Source organism: Anser anser, assembly GCF_964211835.1.
Source record: "Anser anser genome assembly, chromosome: 20".
NCBI lineage: Eukaryota > Metazoa > Chordata > Aves > Anseriformes > Anatidae > Anser > Anser anser.
In genome coordinates this window covers 6,255,349-6,271,842 of record NC_139741.1, presented here as the reverse complement: position 1 = coordinate 6,271,842, position 16,494 = coordinate 6,255,349, and the positions used below count along the sequence as shown (strand labels likewise).

The 16,494-nt window shown below is 38.6% G+C and overlaps 1 protein-coding gene across 7 annotated transcripts in view; it reads left to right on the top strand.

Annotated features, from left to right (window-relative positions):
• The window catches only part of TPST1 (tyrosylprotein sulfotransferase 1), a 36,589-nt gene extending 20,095 nt beyond the window's left edge, over positions 1–16,494 (top strand). For 5 of the 7 annotated variants that reach the window (XR_014574301.1, XR_014574302.1, XR_014574303.1 and 2 more), the window contains exons 3-7: positions 2,146–2,344; positions 12,292–12,342; positions 13,858–13,933; positions 14,914–14,961; positions 15,950–16,494. Coding sequence is in view for 2 of the 7 variants with exons in the window: in XM_083806607.1 (XP_083662733.1) it covers positions 2,146–2,344; positions 12,292–12,342; positions 14,914–14,931 (268 nt within the window). In the remaining 5 variants the exon portion in view is untranslated. The remainder of the gene's footprint in view (positions 1–2,145; positions 2,345–12,291; positions 12,343–13,857; positions 13,934–14,913; positions 14,962–15,949) is intronic. The other 2 variants (XM_083806607.1, XM_083806606.1) reach the window with 1 other exon arrangement.

Genomic DNA, 16,494 nt, shown 5'->3' with positions numbered 1-16,494 from the left:
GTGAAAGATGTAAACAGAAGACCAAACGTGCTACAGCATAGTTTGAATGAGTGCCTAGGAGCAGCTGAGCCTGGTTGCCTGTCTCTTGCCACCAGGAAGTGTTTTGTGCTTTTTGTTACCAAAGACTGAACTGACAGCGGGGCAAAGCATAACCATTTAAGTGTGATTTTACTTCAGAACAAGGTATCCTGACCCTCGAATCCCATTCTGGGTTCTTGCCTTTCTTTTTGAGCTACTGAAAATGGTTGAGGAGAGTAAGGCTTAAATTCCTGTGGTTGTCTTGCAGTTTTTTTTGTCGGGTGCTTACTCATCAGCTTCTGTTCAACACCTTTTGCAGCAATCTGCGAAGGCCCCGCTTGCCAGGATGGTTCCCCCCAGTGACCATTTCCCTGTCAGGTTTGTTGTTCGTGCTGGTTGCGTTTGAAGCGCTCCAGCCCCTGACCTTCCAGCACTGTGTGACTCACTTCCCTTCTGTATCCCGGAGAATTTTAGCTATGATGACAAGTAAAACCCAGTAAGAGATGGTGTTAAGATGAAATTGAGCTGATGACTGGCGGATGTGCGTATGTGTAATTTAAGGCTTTCATCGCACAGCGCAGTAAGCACCTGGGCCGGATGCCCCGCACTGTTGGTTTAATGCTTGCCCCCTGTGTAGGGGTCCTTCAGCCTCTTTGTGGACTCGTCAGGCTAATGAAATAACTGATCGCACTTGCCGCTTCTGAGAGCAGTATGACTTCAGCTTCAGGCTTCTTGTCTCAGAAAGTGCTGGGAATATTTAAGGAATATTGTTCTCAGGATGTGTTTTCTCATACTCTGCCTGCTGTGTAATTCTGAAGAATTAGCTGCTCGAGCATTACATTTGAATGGCGGTGTTCTCATGCTTTGTTTCATGCAGATGAGGTGCTGGTGTTATACTTCGTAGCGTTATTCTGCTTTCAAGTATACCAATTTTCTTTTCTGGGTGGTAAAGCTTTTTGTGATTAAATTCTTCATGACGTAAACGATGCCCAGGAAGGATGATAGCTGCAAGTGGCTGTGACAGCTGGATGCTCAGCATCAGACTGCATGCAGATTTAGCCAGCTAGCAGGAGCTACTGACACAGTGGCATACCTTATAGCATTACTTATCATGCACACGTAAATATTCCTTTAGGCATCTTGTGTCTACAGATCTGATCTTAACCTGCCTTAGAAGAACCGTGGCATCCCAAATGCATGTGTATTTTTTTCTGAGTTCAGAAGAAAGTTCGGAGAGCCTTAGATTACTCAGCCTGCTCTGAGTGCCGCTGGCCTGTTTCAGAAATAAACACAGTAAGGAGCTTTTAAGTTTTCTAATCTAAAAGAAGCAAGGAACGTGAGGAAGCAAAGTGATACCAGATTTCTTTAAAAACAAACAAAAAAATCCCACAAACAAACTAGGGTACAAGAATGAAAGACTTGAGGACAGTTGATTAAATGAGCAACAAATGAGTTATTTTCTAAATAAGGTACATATGACACTTAAGATTATTCACTTGCCTTTCTTTAAGAGCTGTGTAATGAACAAGCTCTCGATCAGTTATAGGGATGGTCATGAAAAATATGACTGCACTCTGTATCTTTGTCACCTATTTTTTTTTTAATAAAAGCATCTTTCATTTGAGATTTACATCAAGGTGGTGTAATATTCAAAAGCGTCTCTGGAAATGTTATTTGCCCTATTCAAAAAAAAAGTTTAGTCACAGTATGACGGGGAAAATAAGTGGCACAGGGATTATAATTTAGAATACAACTTTCAAGAGCAATTAAGACAATGAAGCAGCTAATGTGGGAGTATGTCAGTGGGAAAACAGCTTTATATGTAGGTGTGTGCATACTTTTCACTTAGCAGATGTTTGGCTTTCATTGCTCTCTTTATGTAAAGAACTTGCTTCAGCATGCTCTCTGTGAAAGCCTAGAGCAGAAAGCATGCATGGATGTTGTACCAATTATTCTTCTTTCAGCTGTACACAGTAAAATTGCACTTCCCCCAGCTCTGTAGGAACATGAAATTTTGAGAGGGAAAGAAGAGGGGGGGGGAAAAGGCAAGCTAAAAGTCTTACGGGTAGGAAAGGATCAGATATTGGCTTGGAATACAAAATAAAACCTTTCTTTCTCCCTCAACAGAGTTGAAAGATCTACTGATCAAGTAATCAAGCCAGTCAACGTGGAAGCGCTGTCAAAGTGGGTTGGGAAGATACCTGCTGATGTTCTGCAAGATATGCCAGTGATCGCGCCCATGCTGGCCAAACTGGGCTACGATCCCTATGCCAATCCACCAAATTATGGGAAGCCAGATCAAAAAGTTGTGGAAAACACAAGGAGGGTAAGATACTTATGTGCATTTATCTACCAAGTGGATGTGAGCTATAGAGCAGAAGATACTTTTTGAAGTCTATTTCTAATACCTTTTTATACTTAAGTGATCTGTTTTCCTTGTTGAGTGGGGGAGAGGGAAGACTTCTGTACGACCGTGAGCATGGAAAATCTGTCTCCTGCTCTTTGTGTTCCATTTGGTTCCTCTTCCTTCCTCCCAACCCCAGGCTTGTGCTGTGTTCTGTATGAAACTGAGCCTCTTGAGAATCATCCAGATAATTTTGGAAAAAAGCTAGCTTTCTCGCCTGGTCATCAAACTTGATTCATGAGCTCAGCTTTTTATACATGAGGGTTGGCAGAAGCTCTTTCACAAAATTGTTCCCAAATACTTGGTAGAATTTGAAAAGTGACCCGTGGAAAATAGCCCAAGATGACCAAAATGTCAGTTTTTCCAATTCTTTGCCGTCCTTTGTAGAACAAACAAAAGATGCAAGAAGGTCTGGCGCTGATTAACCTAAACATGAGGATTTTAGTCTGAGCTTAATGTTGCTGGAATTTGAATAGTTAGGCTATACAACTGTTTATCCCTGGAGGTATCCATTGAAAAGCTTATTACCATTGTTTGAAATAAGAATAATTAACTTTTCAATTCTGTTCATTTGAGAATGTATACTGTATTAAAAGAAGGTGACTTTTGCTGCTGCAGCAAAGTCATCACTGGAAAAATTGAACTAAACAATGTGAAGGAACTGTCACTAACCTTCTGATATTAAAAATTGGTCAATGTAGGGCTAGATACTAAAGAACACTGCATTTTGTGTAGACTTTAAACATTTTGTATTTTCTCTTTTTAGGAGTCCTCTCTGAGAAACTTCCATTAAGCATTTTGATCAGTGTATTAGAGGATGGTAGGCTGACAAGTTTAATAGCTGTTAGCTCAGAATGAAAGAGGTTACCCCCTTTTCTGGAAGGGCTTATGGCTAGTGTTTTGTAGGTTTTGTGGTACTTATTGTTCTAAAAGGCTCACAGGCAAGCTAACTCTTCTGTACTCAATTCAGCCCGATTGCAAAACAAACAAAAAAAGGTGTTCAATATCTCTTCAGTGAGCCTTGAAGACAAAGTCCTCACATGCCTACCAATAAATACTGAAAATAGTGACTGGGATCCAAATTTATATTGTATTTCAATAATTTAACGTTGATTATCTCTTCTCCCTGTGCAGGACAAACTCAGTCTGAGTTGTTAAAATTGTACAAATTTCAGTTGCGTGCTGTTGGGTGGCTTCTTGAAATCTGTTTGATTTCAAAATGCAAGATAGAAATTAAGGCAATAGACAAAGCCACAAACACACCTTAAAAAATTGAAGCCTAATTTAAAAGCCTGGAGTGTATTTTCACAAATCTCCTTTGAAGCATAATTTGTTTACTAATGTTTAAAAATAGTGTTGAAAAACTGGAGGCTATTGCTATAAAAGCTGATCCAAACATTGCAAACATATGGAATGCTTGTTAATATTTTGACTGTCACTTAGTTTTAGTATTTTTTACTCACAGCCCTAGTCTCAAGACAGTGTTTGAAGTATGTTATTAGTTCTTGCAGGGCCCAGCATACATTTTCCCTAGCCACTTGTACCTTAACAAAACAACCTTGGCATATAAGGTTTGTTTGGATAAAATGGGGGATAAAAGGTGTCCTGAAGTGAGATGAAAATTAAAAGCCAAACAGAATGAAGATGGCTAAAACTTAGAAAATTCCGTTTGAAAAGGGAGAAACGTAAGTCTTTCAAAATGTGATGTACCCCAAAGGAGCCTTTCCAAACGATGGCTGAAACCCTCCCTGGGTTGAGTCTTAATTTGGATGGCCCAAATTCCTCCCTGTGCTTCGTTTCCCCACAGCTGGTTCCCAGCAAACCCTGCCACAGCCACTGGTCCCGTCTCCATCACTGATTGCACTGGTGTCCTGAGCCCCTACGGTGTCAAGTTGTGAGGCTGCCCAGCTCCCAGACCTGTCTGCTCGTTCTGTTGCCTCCTTTTCGGGGCAGCAGGCTCAGCAGCCCCTCCGAGGTGTCAGGCTTCCTGGCCATCTTGCATGGGAAACTGCCAAAATGCAGGCCTTAAACCGAGGAGGTTTTGAAATAACTGATATTCTGCTTGGTGATCAGTGGGAGCTGACTCAGTTCGGAAAAATGCTTTTTGTTTAGTTTCCCCCACAGCTTTTTTATTTTATTTTATTTGGGGTTGGGGGGCAGATATTTCAAAACATGCTGTGTTTAAGGTGGTTGGGAAGAGCAGGAAGGGACCCGTGATGTCTTGGCAGTTTGGCCCATCAGACACGTGCCCCCTGTGGATTTCCACTTCTTTGTCTTGAATATATGCTAATTTATTTCTTGCTACCGTAGCTAAGAGAAGAAGGTGTTTATCAAAAAGAATTGTATTTCTTGATCTAGATTTTCCAGCCTTTGGGAAATAGGAGCTTGGCAAGTCAAGTGTGTTATTGCATTCTCTCTCAGCTGGTGAACTTGTAAATTGCTTTTTGCTTTGTTCTGGCTGTCTCTTTTCAAATTTCTTCACCTGGGTTGGCTTTTCAGAGTTTTGTACTGTATGCGTTGTTGGAGATGAAGCTGTCCAAATAAAATATTTCCAGTTCTTCTTCAGTACATAATGAGAATATATCTAAATCTTGCATGCAACTGTTTATTGCTTCACTTTGTTTGGAAGCTGTTCTATTATATTTGTAGTTTGTGGTCTCCGAGAACTTTAAACTGAGTACAGAACTCGCATTTTATTCATTGAAAACAGATTTAGAAGAAGTTTAGACTTCTGAAACTGAACTGTATTGTGTTAGCGTAGTAACCCCTTAGTGGGACTAACTTGAATTAACGCTGAGTTCTCTGACATTTGCCTCTCTTAACTCGTGCCATTGTTTCTGAGCCAGTTTGGGATGGCATGAACTAGCGCTTCGGATGGAAGAAGCTGCCCCGGTCTGGCAAACAGAAAGCGGTGTTATGGGGGCAGGACCGGTGTTTTGGGCTTTGTTTTTGGAGATGGGGAAGGAGTTGTTCTGTGCTGGGGGGGGTATGTAATGCTGGCTCAGGCTTGTTTGTGTAAGTTGTGACAACAGGGTGGAAGCCCAGCACCACTGAAATTACTGGCAGGGTTGATTCTGGCTCCACCTAAAGATGGAACAGCACGGTGTGATCTAGTTCATTGCTATCGGATACGTCAAAAAAAGCAATGCTTGGTTCTTGCATTGTTACAGGGAGTGCTTGTTTCGTGTGATTAGGAGCGTTTTCATACCTTGCATACAAAAACATAAAGATAATTGGAATAAAAAACACAAAAATTAGTCAAGATGCAAAATAAACTCACAGCTAGAAAGCCTCTTGAATGCTTTCAGTTCAGGGTTTTATGGCTAGGAGCTTGTGTATTGTCCAGTTGTGGAAGATAATTTCAAAAGATTCAAAACTTAAGCTGCGAGATGTCTTTATTCTGTAAAGTTGTGCAAATTCTGCTTGCATTACTGCATTTATACTCTGCTGCACCAGCTGTAGTAACTGCTCTGAGCAAAATCAATCACTTCTTGGAAAGACTATAAATTAGGTTAATGCTCAACGGTGAAAATACTAGTTGGGAATTTCAAAGCTGCTCTTAGTCACTAAAGTAAGAACCAACAGTGTAAGGGTGTCTAAAACATGAGAAGGCTGGCACTGGAGAAAATGGAAGGGAATGGCTAGCAGGGTGCAAAATGTTAGTTTCCCCTAAGTCTTCTGTGCAGTTAAATCCTGTTCATATTTTTCTTTTTTTGTCTTCTGTCCCCCTGCTGGTGACTTACATATGTACAAGTTTAAATATATTTTTTTCCGTCAATCTGGAAATAGAATGATGATTTTCACTATCTAAAGGACAATGCTTGAAGAATAAAATCTGTGCTTGTAGATAATGCAAGGAAAATAACGGTCTCTGCTGAATTTTGTTTTTTTGACTTAAATGTTACTCGTCTAGGACACCACAATGGTTAGGCTGGTTTTCCATGCTCCTGTAGCAGAGCACCAAACCGAGTGTTTATACTTTGTTTGTCTTGTTAGTTCTGGTTTTGTTTTAGGAAGTAAGAGAGCCTGAAGCAAACTCCATCTCTTTTTTTGTGTTTGTCTCCAAGTGCAGCGTGGTGTTATGGATTAAGACATCTCTGATAGAATCTGCACTGGTGGAGTACAAGTCTAATACAAATATAACAGATTTTTCTGCTGTTCTCAATAACAGAGCCATTACTTTCTGTTTATCTGCTTTATGTTAGGCCTGACAGTATTATCCTTTCTGACACTTCTTCTTGTCTCCTTGTAAGAAGGAACGCAGAGCAGAGATCGAGGTCTGACTAGTGTTGCACTATTCAGTATATCTGTGCACGTGGCTTCACGTCAAGAGGCAATCTTTAATAATTTTTAGTTATTCAGTGACTGCAGGATTTTGCTGTCTTGTATGTTTCTTGTAAGTATGTAATGACTGCAAGGGTCCATTCCTTATAGGTACAAAACTGACTTTTTTCCTGGAATTTAACATTCTACATCCTGAGCATAAAGGAAAACACTGTAACTAGAATGAGTTTTCATATGCAAATGAAGCAGAAAATGCAAATAATTTAAGTTGTCTGAACCGATAGCCAACTCACTGTATGATGAAATACCAAAGTAGATCCACTCCACACTGGAAGAGTATCTCATGTCCTTATCAATATCATGAGTTTGTGTAAAAGCGTATGTCAGCAGTTTAACAGAACACTCCAAAAGCCAGAGAACAATTCGCAACTGCAAGATTCTGACTTATGCCCAGTAGAAACTGGCTTATTGTTATGTTATGGTTGGCTAAGTGCTTTCCTTTCACATCTGTAACGTATTACATCAGATTTTCTTTGGCACACACTCCCCACTAAATGAGTTTGTATGCTAGGAATACATATTCCAGTCATTTCTTTTAACTTCTTCATGAAGTTATGATCCTTGCCCTGGAGAGATCGAGAGACGGAAACGTACAAAACTATAGAAAAAGCTATGGTTTTCATCGTGACTCTTCAAATATGTGTGGGTTTCTCTAATCACATCCGAAAGCTGTTATCTCTCTCTGTTTTATGTTCTGTTGATGCTTTTTTCTGCAGTAACATCCAGAGGAAAAAACAGACTTCTATTGATGACTCCTGTTTCGTACCCATATTAAATTGTGAGGAAATGTCTCCTGCTGTTAAATGTCGAGACGTCCGTGACGATCTTGATTTCAGGACTCTGTGTCTGGGGTTTTGAAGATAGAAAGAAACAATCTATGATTAAAGGGTGTGAAGCGAGTCTATACCACTGCATGAGAGTAATTACTTGTGCTGTCAAAGATGTGTAAGTGTAGAGGTATACTGTGATGCCAGCTGCTTGAGTAGCCTTGGGGGGAAAAAATAAAAAGTTATGCTGGTTAACAGAAGTTAAGTATAAAGGCATTTGGCTTTTGGGGCAGTCTCTGATACTCAGAAAAATAAACAAATTTTTTATTTCATCCGTCTTATGACTACCAGCATCACAGACTTTATCAAGTAAATTTGTTCAATACTGTGTTTAGTGGGTATTTTTTCCAACCTGGGGGTTCCCAACTGCATTGTTTGTCACAGGAGTGACAAACTTCTTTTTATTCGTTACCATCTATGCATATATAGAGCTAGTAAGATATATAGTTATTAACAAGACAGACAATTAAGTAGGGTTGCAAACTGCCTCTTGGCAGATATTCCGTGGCTTAAAGTCTTGCTTTCTGTGTTATTTTACTGGATAAATATTTACATCTTGGACAGTCTTCTTTGCTGGCAGTTCTAACAAAGAGGTAAAGAATTGTGTAAGCCTTGTAAGCTGCCTTAAAAACTACGGAAAGTGAGGCTACCTCCATGTAATGTGCAATAAGGGATGGTTTCTAGAAGGGAGCTTTGTTCTGGTTTTATTTTATTTATTTATTTTTGGATAATTAAACATTGATTGCTTTGTACGCTGGAACTTTGATGTTTTGAAAATACAGGAGGCCCAAGTACATTTACTTCCAAGCTAATTTCTAGACAAAAAAGACCATTATCTATGGAAATGACCAAATAAAATGTGATTTTTTTTTCTAAATTAGACTTAAAAGTGGGAGAAAATGAGTGCTTTGATTGTCTCTAAAGTATATTTATGGGTTGAGCTTCTCTGAGTTATTCTTCCATTCTTAAACTTGTGTATTTACAAGGGTTTTGTCAGACAACTGGATGTGATGCTTTTCTTTCTGATCTCTTTATGAGAATAAAATGCATTTGGTTTAGCTATGAGAATGTTTTTGGATTATTTTGTATGTAGAACAGCTTGAATAATGCCAACAGTGAACAACAATCTGACATGGACTTCAGATTATTCCCCACCCCCTTGGAAATTCATTTCTGCTTGCAAAATAATTCTTTTAGAAATGGTAAACACCATTTCTGCTCAATTTTACTGAATTCTTGCTTAGACTGGAAATGATTCCAATATCCTGCTTCAGCCACTCTGTGCTGCCACTCTCCAAATAATATGTTTTAGAGTTAGAAATTGGTCTGAAAAGAATTTTGAATCTGAAACCTTTTAATGCCTTTGGCTGCAGATGGAGTCATTGTTTTATGAATTTCTGGATTGCGGACGATTGCTGGCCTTTCATTCATAAGGGACCACTCACCATTTTTGGAACTACTTTAAACCAGTTTATAGGCAGTCTCAACCTTGACAAAACCAGAATTCTAGATAATGGCACGGAGAAATTAGGCACGGTTGTGTCTTAAACGTAATCTAGATGCAGTTTCCTAGGTTTGTCATTGGTTAGATTCTGCCTTTGTGAATTGTGGTGTGCAAATTGGGGTGTTTGATGTGAATATAATATCAAATGCCCTGAAACGTTTTCTTATTTTTCCAGGTTATGACACTAGTGTCATTATTTTTCTTACTGTTGCTGTTGGATGAATACCCTTGACTAGCCCCTGTTGATGTTTATTAGGAGTAAATGCTCTTGCTACAAAGGGCCTTACACTGGTAAGGTTTTTAGAGCAGAGAAACATACTTATTTTTATATTATATACATATATATCATAATTGCAGGAGAAGGAAGGGAAGGCAGGCCTCCAGAGTGCCCAACACGGTGTCACAATACAGCATTGTCATCGGCGTTACTGTTTTTAAAAGTGTTCAGGTGATGACTGCAGTGGTTTATGGGAAGACGTGATGAGAAGCCTCTCTGGCTCCCAACATCCTCCCTTGCCTAATAAAAGATGCTGCTTTTCCCTGGGAACCTCGCCTAGGTTCTTCTGTAGCGTTTTTAATGTGGTGATATTATTGATTTGTAACTTGCACTTCTGCTCTTCAGAATGCAAGCCTGCATTTTAATGGTTTGGTTGAAAGCTGAAAATATGAAATCCTCTCCTTCATTTAGAAATATTTATTACATAGCTAGGCTCCAAGAAGCCACATGCGGAATTTTTGACCAGCGTGGCTTTCATTAAGTTACCATGGGAATGACAGTACCCCCTCGCTGCATCTAACCCGAAAGCTTTGCCTGTCGTTTTGAGTCAGCCTTGCTATTTCGTCTAAACCAGGGGTATCAGAAAGACCCGAGTTCTGCAGTGTGTGTGTATAAAGATTCCTATTCTAATGCTAGGCCTTAGCGAAGGCTTGTTTGGCTGTTTAGCCTAGAGAAAGAGTAACGAGAGCTGCCAGCTCTAGTCCGCTCCACACGAATCCTGTGGTTTGGTGCCTGTTTTGGGGAGAGGCGTCCCACAGGCAGGAGGTGCTGAGCAGGCCCCGCTGCAGTCCTGGGCCTGCAGCACGTTGGCGAGGTGAGCACGGCCTCGTGCTCTGGTGAGCTCTCCGTGGTGAAGCAGAGAGAATGGATATTTTTAACAAGGGTCCCTCAAGATCCTGATTCCTTTCCTTTGACGCGTTTTGCAAACCAGGCATCGCAGCTTGGGGCGGCGCTTCAGAGTAGCTCCATTTCAGTTCTAAGGCTTTGTAGGATTTTGGTAGGTTTGTGGGTTTTGATTTCTATGCAATTATAGCCACACAAGAACCCATGACATTAGGGTGTTCAGTCTTTTGGGTTCAGTAGAAAGGATGGTAAAACCCGTCCTATTCTATTTATTTTTGTCAGGGAAAAAAAAAAATCAATAATGCAGAGTATTTTCCCCCTTTGGAATGTATTCCAGTTTAATCGTAGAAGCAAACAGCTTTAAAGAAGTATCCTCTAGAGAAATGATGATGATGCATTGCCAATTTATTTCCTAATTGGTCAGATAGTGGAAACACTTGTTTGGCGTGGCTCTTGGTATGTTTGAGAATATTTATGGCTTGCTCTTTCTCCAAACGGTGTTGTTTCAATAATAACGTTATGCTCTGAAAGATTAGAAATGGTGATAATGACAAACTGTCATGAAGTCAGGCTGGTAATGAGGGTACAGCTGGAGAGATTCATAATCACAAGAGCTGTTGGCTGTGACCTTGTAGCAGCTCTACTAGTAAGGGCTTTGTACCTTTTTTGCCAAAATGAGAGATTACTGGGTTTGTTTTTCTGTTCACATCTGTAGGAATATGGAGTGTCACAGGGGAACTCTTCTGTACTCATATACAAACCTATTAATTTATATGAAATCTAGTATTGAAAAGTATACCAGTGTTTTTTCTTCTTTTTTTTCTTTTCATGTACAGGAATATGTATTAATGACTGAAGAGTATGAAAATAATAGAAGAAAAGTTAAGCCTCACCCAACTTTGTGTTCTCCTAGAGAGCCAGAGGTTTTAGATGTGTGCTTACATCCTGTGGGGGAAGAAGCTAAATGTCTGATCTTGGCTGCTAAGTGACTCAAGGTCTGACATGAAACACTTCGGAAAACTGCTGTTTAAAAAACAAAAGCCAAAAACTAAACACAAAAACCACCTGTGTCTTGAAGTATTGAAGCAAGTGGATAAGCTTTCCTGTTAGCAGAGAATTATAGCAGCTAAATACGTAAATAAAGGGATGGATTTGTGTACAACAGAGTAGGAGATGCTAACTCTCCTTGAGTGTTGACCATTTTAACAGGATTTAAACCTAAGCTTTTCCAGACTTTGGCTGTATTTGCATTGTGTCCATAAACTCTTCTCAAAGCTAACAGGACTTTCTTTTGACAGCACAGTAAGGTGGGATCAGTTGTTCACGTGTGATCCTTCCGTTTGCATAAATGATATTTTGTACATGATGAATACTTTGAAGCATCAAAAAAATCTTGTGTTATGTGACATTTGTCGAGTGTCTAAACTGTAAAACACATTTGGGAACTGAAAGTTGGTTGTTGGGTAATCGTTCTGACAGTCCATGGGATCGTGACAAGCAGTTCTTTCAGAAGACTTTAAATGGAGTCTCTTAATTGTAAAGTGTAATTAAGCACAAGCAGAACTTACTTTATTGAAGGTGCTGAAATATGACGCAACGGTTTTGTTTACTTGTAAACTTCTCCAAAAGTATGTATTGTAACAACTCAGCCTCAGCGTATTTAATCATTCTGTAGAAAATCTTTTTCTAAAAGTATAGTGAATAAATTATGTAGGACTTAATGAATGATTGATTTGAGCAAGCGTGAAATGTAATACAAGTTAGAGTTGTATCATTTGAATGCAAACACGGTCGGAATATTAAATGCCTTTCTCAAATGTTGCCATCTGTGTTGAGTAAAGAGCAAGCCTGGGACTGAGCATAAAGCTGTAGAACTGCTTCAGACTGCCAGACCTCGTGAGTGAAGCTTGCTTTTACAAATGGGTTGTACTCAGTTTAGGAGACTCCCTGGCAGATCTGATTTAGCATTACTGTATACCAATAACCCAGAAGTCTTTTTTTTTTTTTCTTAAATAATATTTCAAACAACAGTGAGTGTTAGCTTTGAATACTAAATCATGTTTTATTTTTCCAGGTCTATAAAGGTGAATTTCAGCTTCCTGACTTTCTTAAAGAAGTGCCACAGGTACAGTATTCAATTAGTTTCCTTTTTATGGATGTAGCAGCAAGTTAGTATGAAAACAACCTTCGTAAGCCACTTCTTCGTAAACTGGATCTTCTGCTTGATTTTAAGAGAATAGCTTGTCCATAAGATTAAATCTCCAGCACTCCTGCCCTTGCACTCAACTGTGCCAAGGCTTTTTTGAGTGCATGTGTAACTCTAGTTTTAGTAGTATGGTGCCCAAAAACCCCAGCTGACTGAAGACTACTGTGAAACTGGAGGAAAGTTTGGCTCTGTATTTTGTCTTCTAGACCAAATTGCAAAGCTCGTTATTTGTAGAGAAGCTTTACCTTTTGTTGTCTTGCACTGAAAGGTTTAAAGCAAGTATAGTATAGATAGCAGAGAGAAACAATGAGACACTTGCAAAAAAATGCTACAATATCTGGCGAAACAAACAAAACAAAAATACCAATATTGCAGGCTGTGTAATTGATACTAAATGTTTAAAGTGCTTTTTACATTGTGCTTTGATAGAAAAAACAGGAAGTGGCTCATCACTGTTACTGTCTCAGGGTGTGTTCAAGTAAAGCTAAGTAGAAAAATATTTGTTGTTTTTTTTTCCTCCAATTTGTCCTGCATGTACAGGAGTATAGCTCTGTGAATTGGGAGAGAAGACGTTTTAGGGGCTCTTTGCCTCCAGAACTTTATTTTACCTCCGCAACTTAAGAGAACAAGAGGCACCTTTATTTCCCAAAAACCTCCATAGGAGCTGTGCACGGGCAAGCCTTTTGGCTTACCCGTGACTTTTGTTGTTGCTGGTATTTTGAGTTTTTTAAAAAGTCCTGATCATAGAGCTTCCTTCAGCCTCCTGCAAGGCCTTACTCCCCTTCTCCAAGGGCTGGAGGCCAGCACCATACTTTGCTTATATGTTGTTCTGTTCAGCAGTTCTGGTTTGGGCAGGAGAGGGGTATCTCATTTTGATCACGTGTGATCTTTATGCAGGCTATTCGGGGGGCAGTACTTTAGCATAGTTGTCTAAAAATAAAAGAGTTAGTGGGCAGAGCAGTATACTGAAATGGTAACGTACAGCATGACTGTAGCCAAACGTGCAAGTATTTTAAGCAAAAGAGGAAAAGACTCCATGCTTTTCTCCTAGTTTCTAAAAATCCTGTACAATGACTAAAAGCAGACGAGTTATTTACAGTGCTTGTGTTACTTTGTTTCTACATAATTCCCGTCTTTAATCATACAATCAGTACAGAAGTTTACTGAAAACATAAACGTAAGTAACCTATCAGAAGTTAAATAATTTGCAGTGTCTTTACTTAAAACAAACAAAAAACTCGTGGGTGCAAGTTTTCTTGACTTTGGTTCCCAAATATTAGGAAAAGGCTCCTTGAGTGTGGCTTTTTGTTAGATGTAGAGATTCAAAAATACACAGTAGAACCTACCACTCACAGACGAAGCTTTTTGACTTATTCCATCCATTCAAATGAAAATTAGTTTATTAAAAAGGAAAACTGGTTTCTTTTGTTCCAGCCAAAGAAGACAGTAGAAAGGAAGTCTCGTGGCAAGATAAAATGAACATGGATCAGTAAAGTTGAATAGCCGTAGTGTCTGTTTCATGTTTTCAGAATATAACTTTTTGCTGTGGACACCAAATCTTTCTGATAAACCTTTGTGTGATCTCTAATGTGGGCTTCGCGCTCTTACTGGATGTTTGCGTGCTCTCACCCTTCAAACAGTTAGTGCTCATGCTTTGCAAGTTGTGCTCAGCTAATAGAAACCATTAAGAATCTGGCACCACGCAGCTAAATGTGCTGTTGCTCACAGCATTGTTCACTGCTGGCCAAAATGTCTATGCAGCTTAACGGCAAGAAAACTATTTAAATGTGTGCTGCTTAAAAGTTATTGTTAGCTAATTGTATCGAGGAAGTGTGCTGCAGTTATTTCATAATGCTTTCAAATGCAATTACTGTGTTTATTTCGAGATTATCTATAATGTAACAGACAAATATATGCATATATGGCTGCAAGCATAGGGTGTGTCAGAACAAAAGGAGATTAAACATTGCTGATAAAGATTTCTGGAAAATGCAAGGAGATGAGCTGTCGTTAAAACTTAGCACATTGTGTAATGATGGTGTGCTAGCCAGATAAATTATCCTTGATCTGCCCACAACGTCCATTAGTTAAATTATGTTTTGTATTTTCCAGTTAACTTGTGATATGTCAAAAGAACGTCGTCCAGTATTTGTAGCAGGTGTCATATGACAGGGGAGGTTACCAAATTGTACTCCCCTAAATTTCAGAGCTGAATTTATACAATTAGCTTAGTAGGACTACAATATTTACCTAATTCTCAGAAGATTTATTCCAAAAAGCAAAACAAAGCTTTGTGAAATAAAGAATGTTTCTTAAACTATAAACACTGGAGCTGGAGGTAAAAATTACTCTGATAAAGTATTCTTTAGTAAAGTATACTAAAGATAAAATTAACGTAACCAAGCAGCTAAATGGTGCATGGGTGCTGCTGCTGCTACCTTTTGCCCTAATGTTAAATTGCTAATTTTATTTTAATTATTTACTTAACAGACTGAGCCTATGGAATAGAAGACAAAATGGATCTTTCTTGCACAGAAGGTAATAGAAACACATGCATAACACATTAGTTAAGGTGATCTTTTTAAACTAACGTAAATCCATGCAAGATTCTGGGTAAGAAAAGTATGAAGATCTGATCTTGGTTCAAAATCTGTAAAAATCGCATTGAGGTAAGTGCTCAGTAAGATGTACAAATCATAGTTTATATGGTGTAAGAGTCACTGTGCAGTTCTATGTGGCTCATTACAGTTTGCAGTGTTTGCTATGCTATTGGATTGTCAGCACTACATTGGAGCCTGACGTTGAAAGGAGTACATAAAACTGAACCACTGTTCATTCAGACATTCTTCAGCAGGGTTTCTTGTTCATTTTAGAATCTGTGCAGTACTATAACATACTTGCACAACAGATTCAGGTCACCATTTTAACAAAATACTATAAGGATGAATTTTCATGGCCTCTTTTTTAATTGTTTGCCCTTTTAGGTAGAGGAAAAAGCTAAACATAGACTGACTTGTATCATTTGCTTTTTGTGTGTCTCATAGTCAATATTTTAGCTGTTGAAATAACAATGGCAAGATTGTTCAGGGAACCCAGTAAATTCTCGACTAGTTATCTAATGATTGTTGCAGGATTTTTACTGCATTAATCCACAATCTTTACTTGTCAACCGTATATTATCAAAAAATATTTAACCTGGATGCATTTTTCTATAGCCAAAATCGTCATGCCACATAAATATATCCAACATAGTTTTCAATGTGTGGTCATGCATATGGCTTTCTCTATAGCCCTAAATATAGCCAAAAGCATCATACCAATTAGAAATAATGGATATAAGTGTTTTCCTAAGATTAAGTGCAGACATTCATTCTGAAGTAGATAGGCTTGACAGTAACTTTTCACACGCTGAGATGGCAGTGGTTGCTCGTAATTATGCAGTATTTTTGTAAATGCAAGATGTTATAAAGGATAAAAACAATACTACATTGAATGCTCAAATGTAACTATTTTCCTTTCTCTTTAGAAAAAGACTGCTGCCTTTTCAATGGAAGTGATGTTATAAGGACTGTCCCACTGAAATCAGTGAGATGTACTGCTCATGGCCCGCTTTTTTCAGAATTTTCTCCCCCATTTCTTTCATGCTCTTTTCTTTTTGGTCAAGATTTTGTTGTTGTGAGCGCATGTAAACCTGTTTATTAAAAAAAAAAAAAAAAGAAAAATCACTGATGTTATTGTAGAACTGTATTACACTTACACAACTATTTTTAAGGTTTTAAAAACTGCAACACAATGCCTGTCTCTGAAATTGCTATTCTGTCTTCAGAATTCCAAACCTCAGTCTTCAAAGGTCTTTTTTTTTTTCCCTTTAGCAGTTTGGTTTTAAATGTATGAAACTTTCAGAAGTGGTCTGTGCTTGTCCTAAGGATTTTTGGTGGAACAGTTATTTGTCTTATTGACGTGGAAATTGTTAAATATCTTTTTATTTAAAGAAGTTGATAAATTACATGTACAATTACAATTCAATGATCTTTTGTATTTTATTTTTCAAAATAAATGCTTTAAATGTGA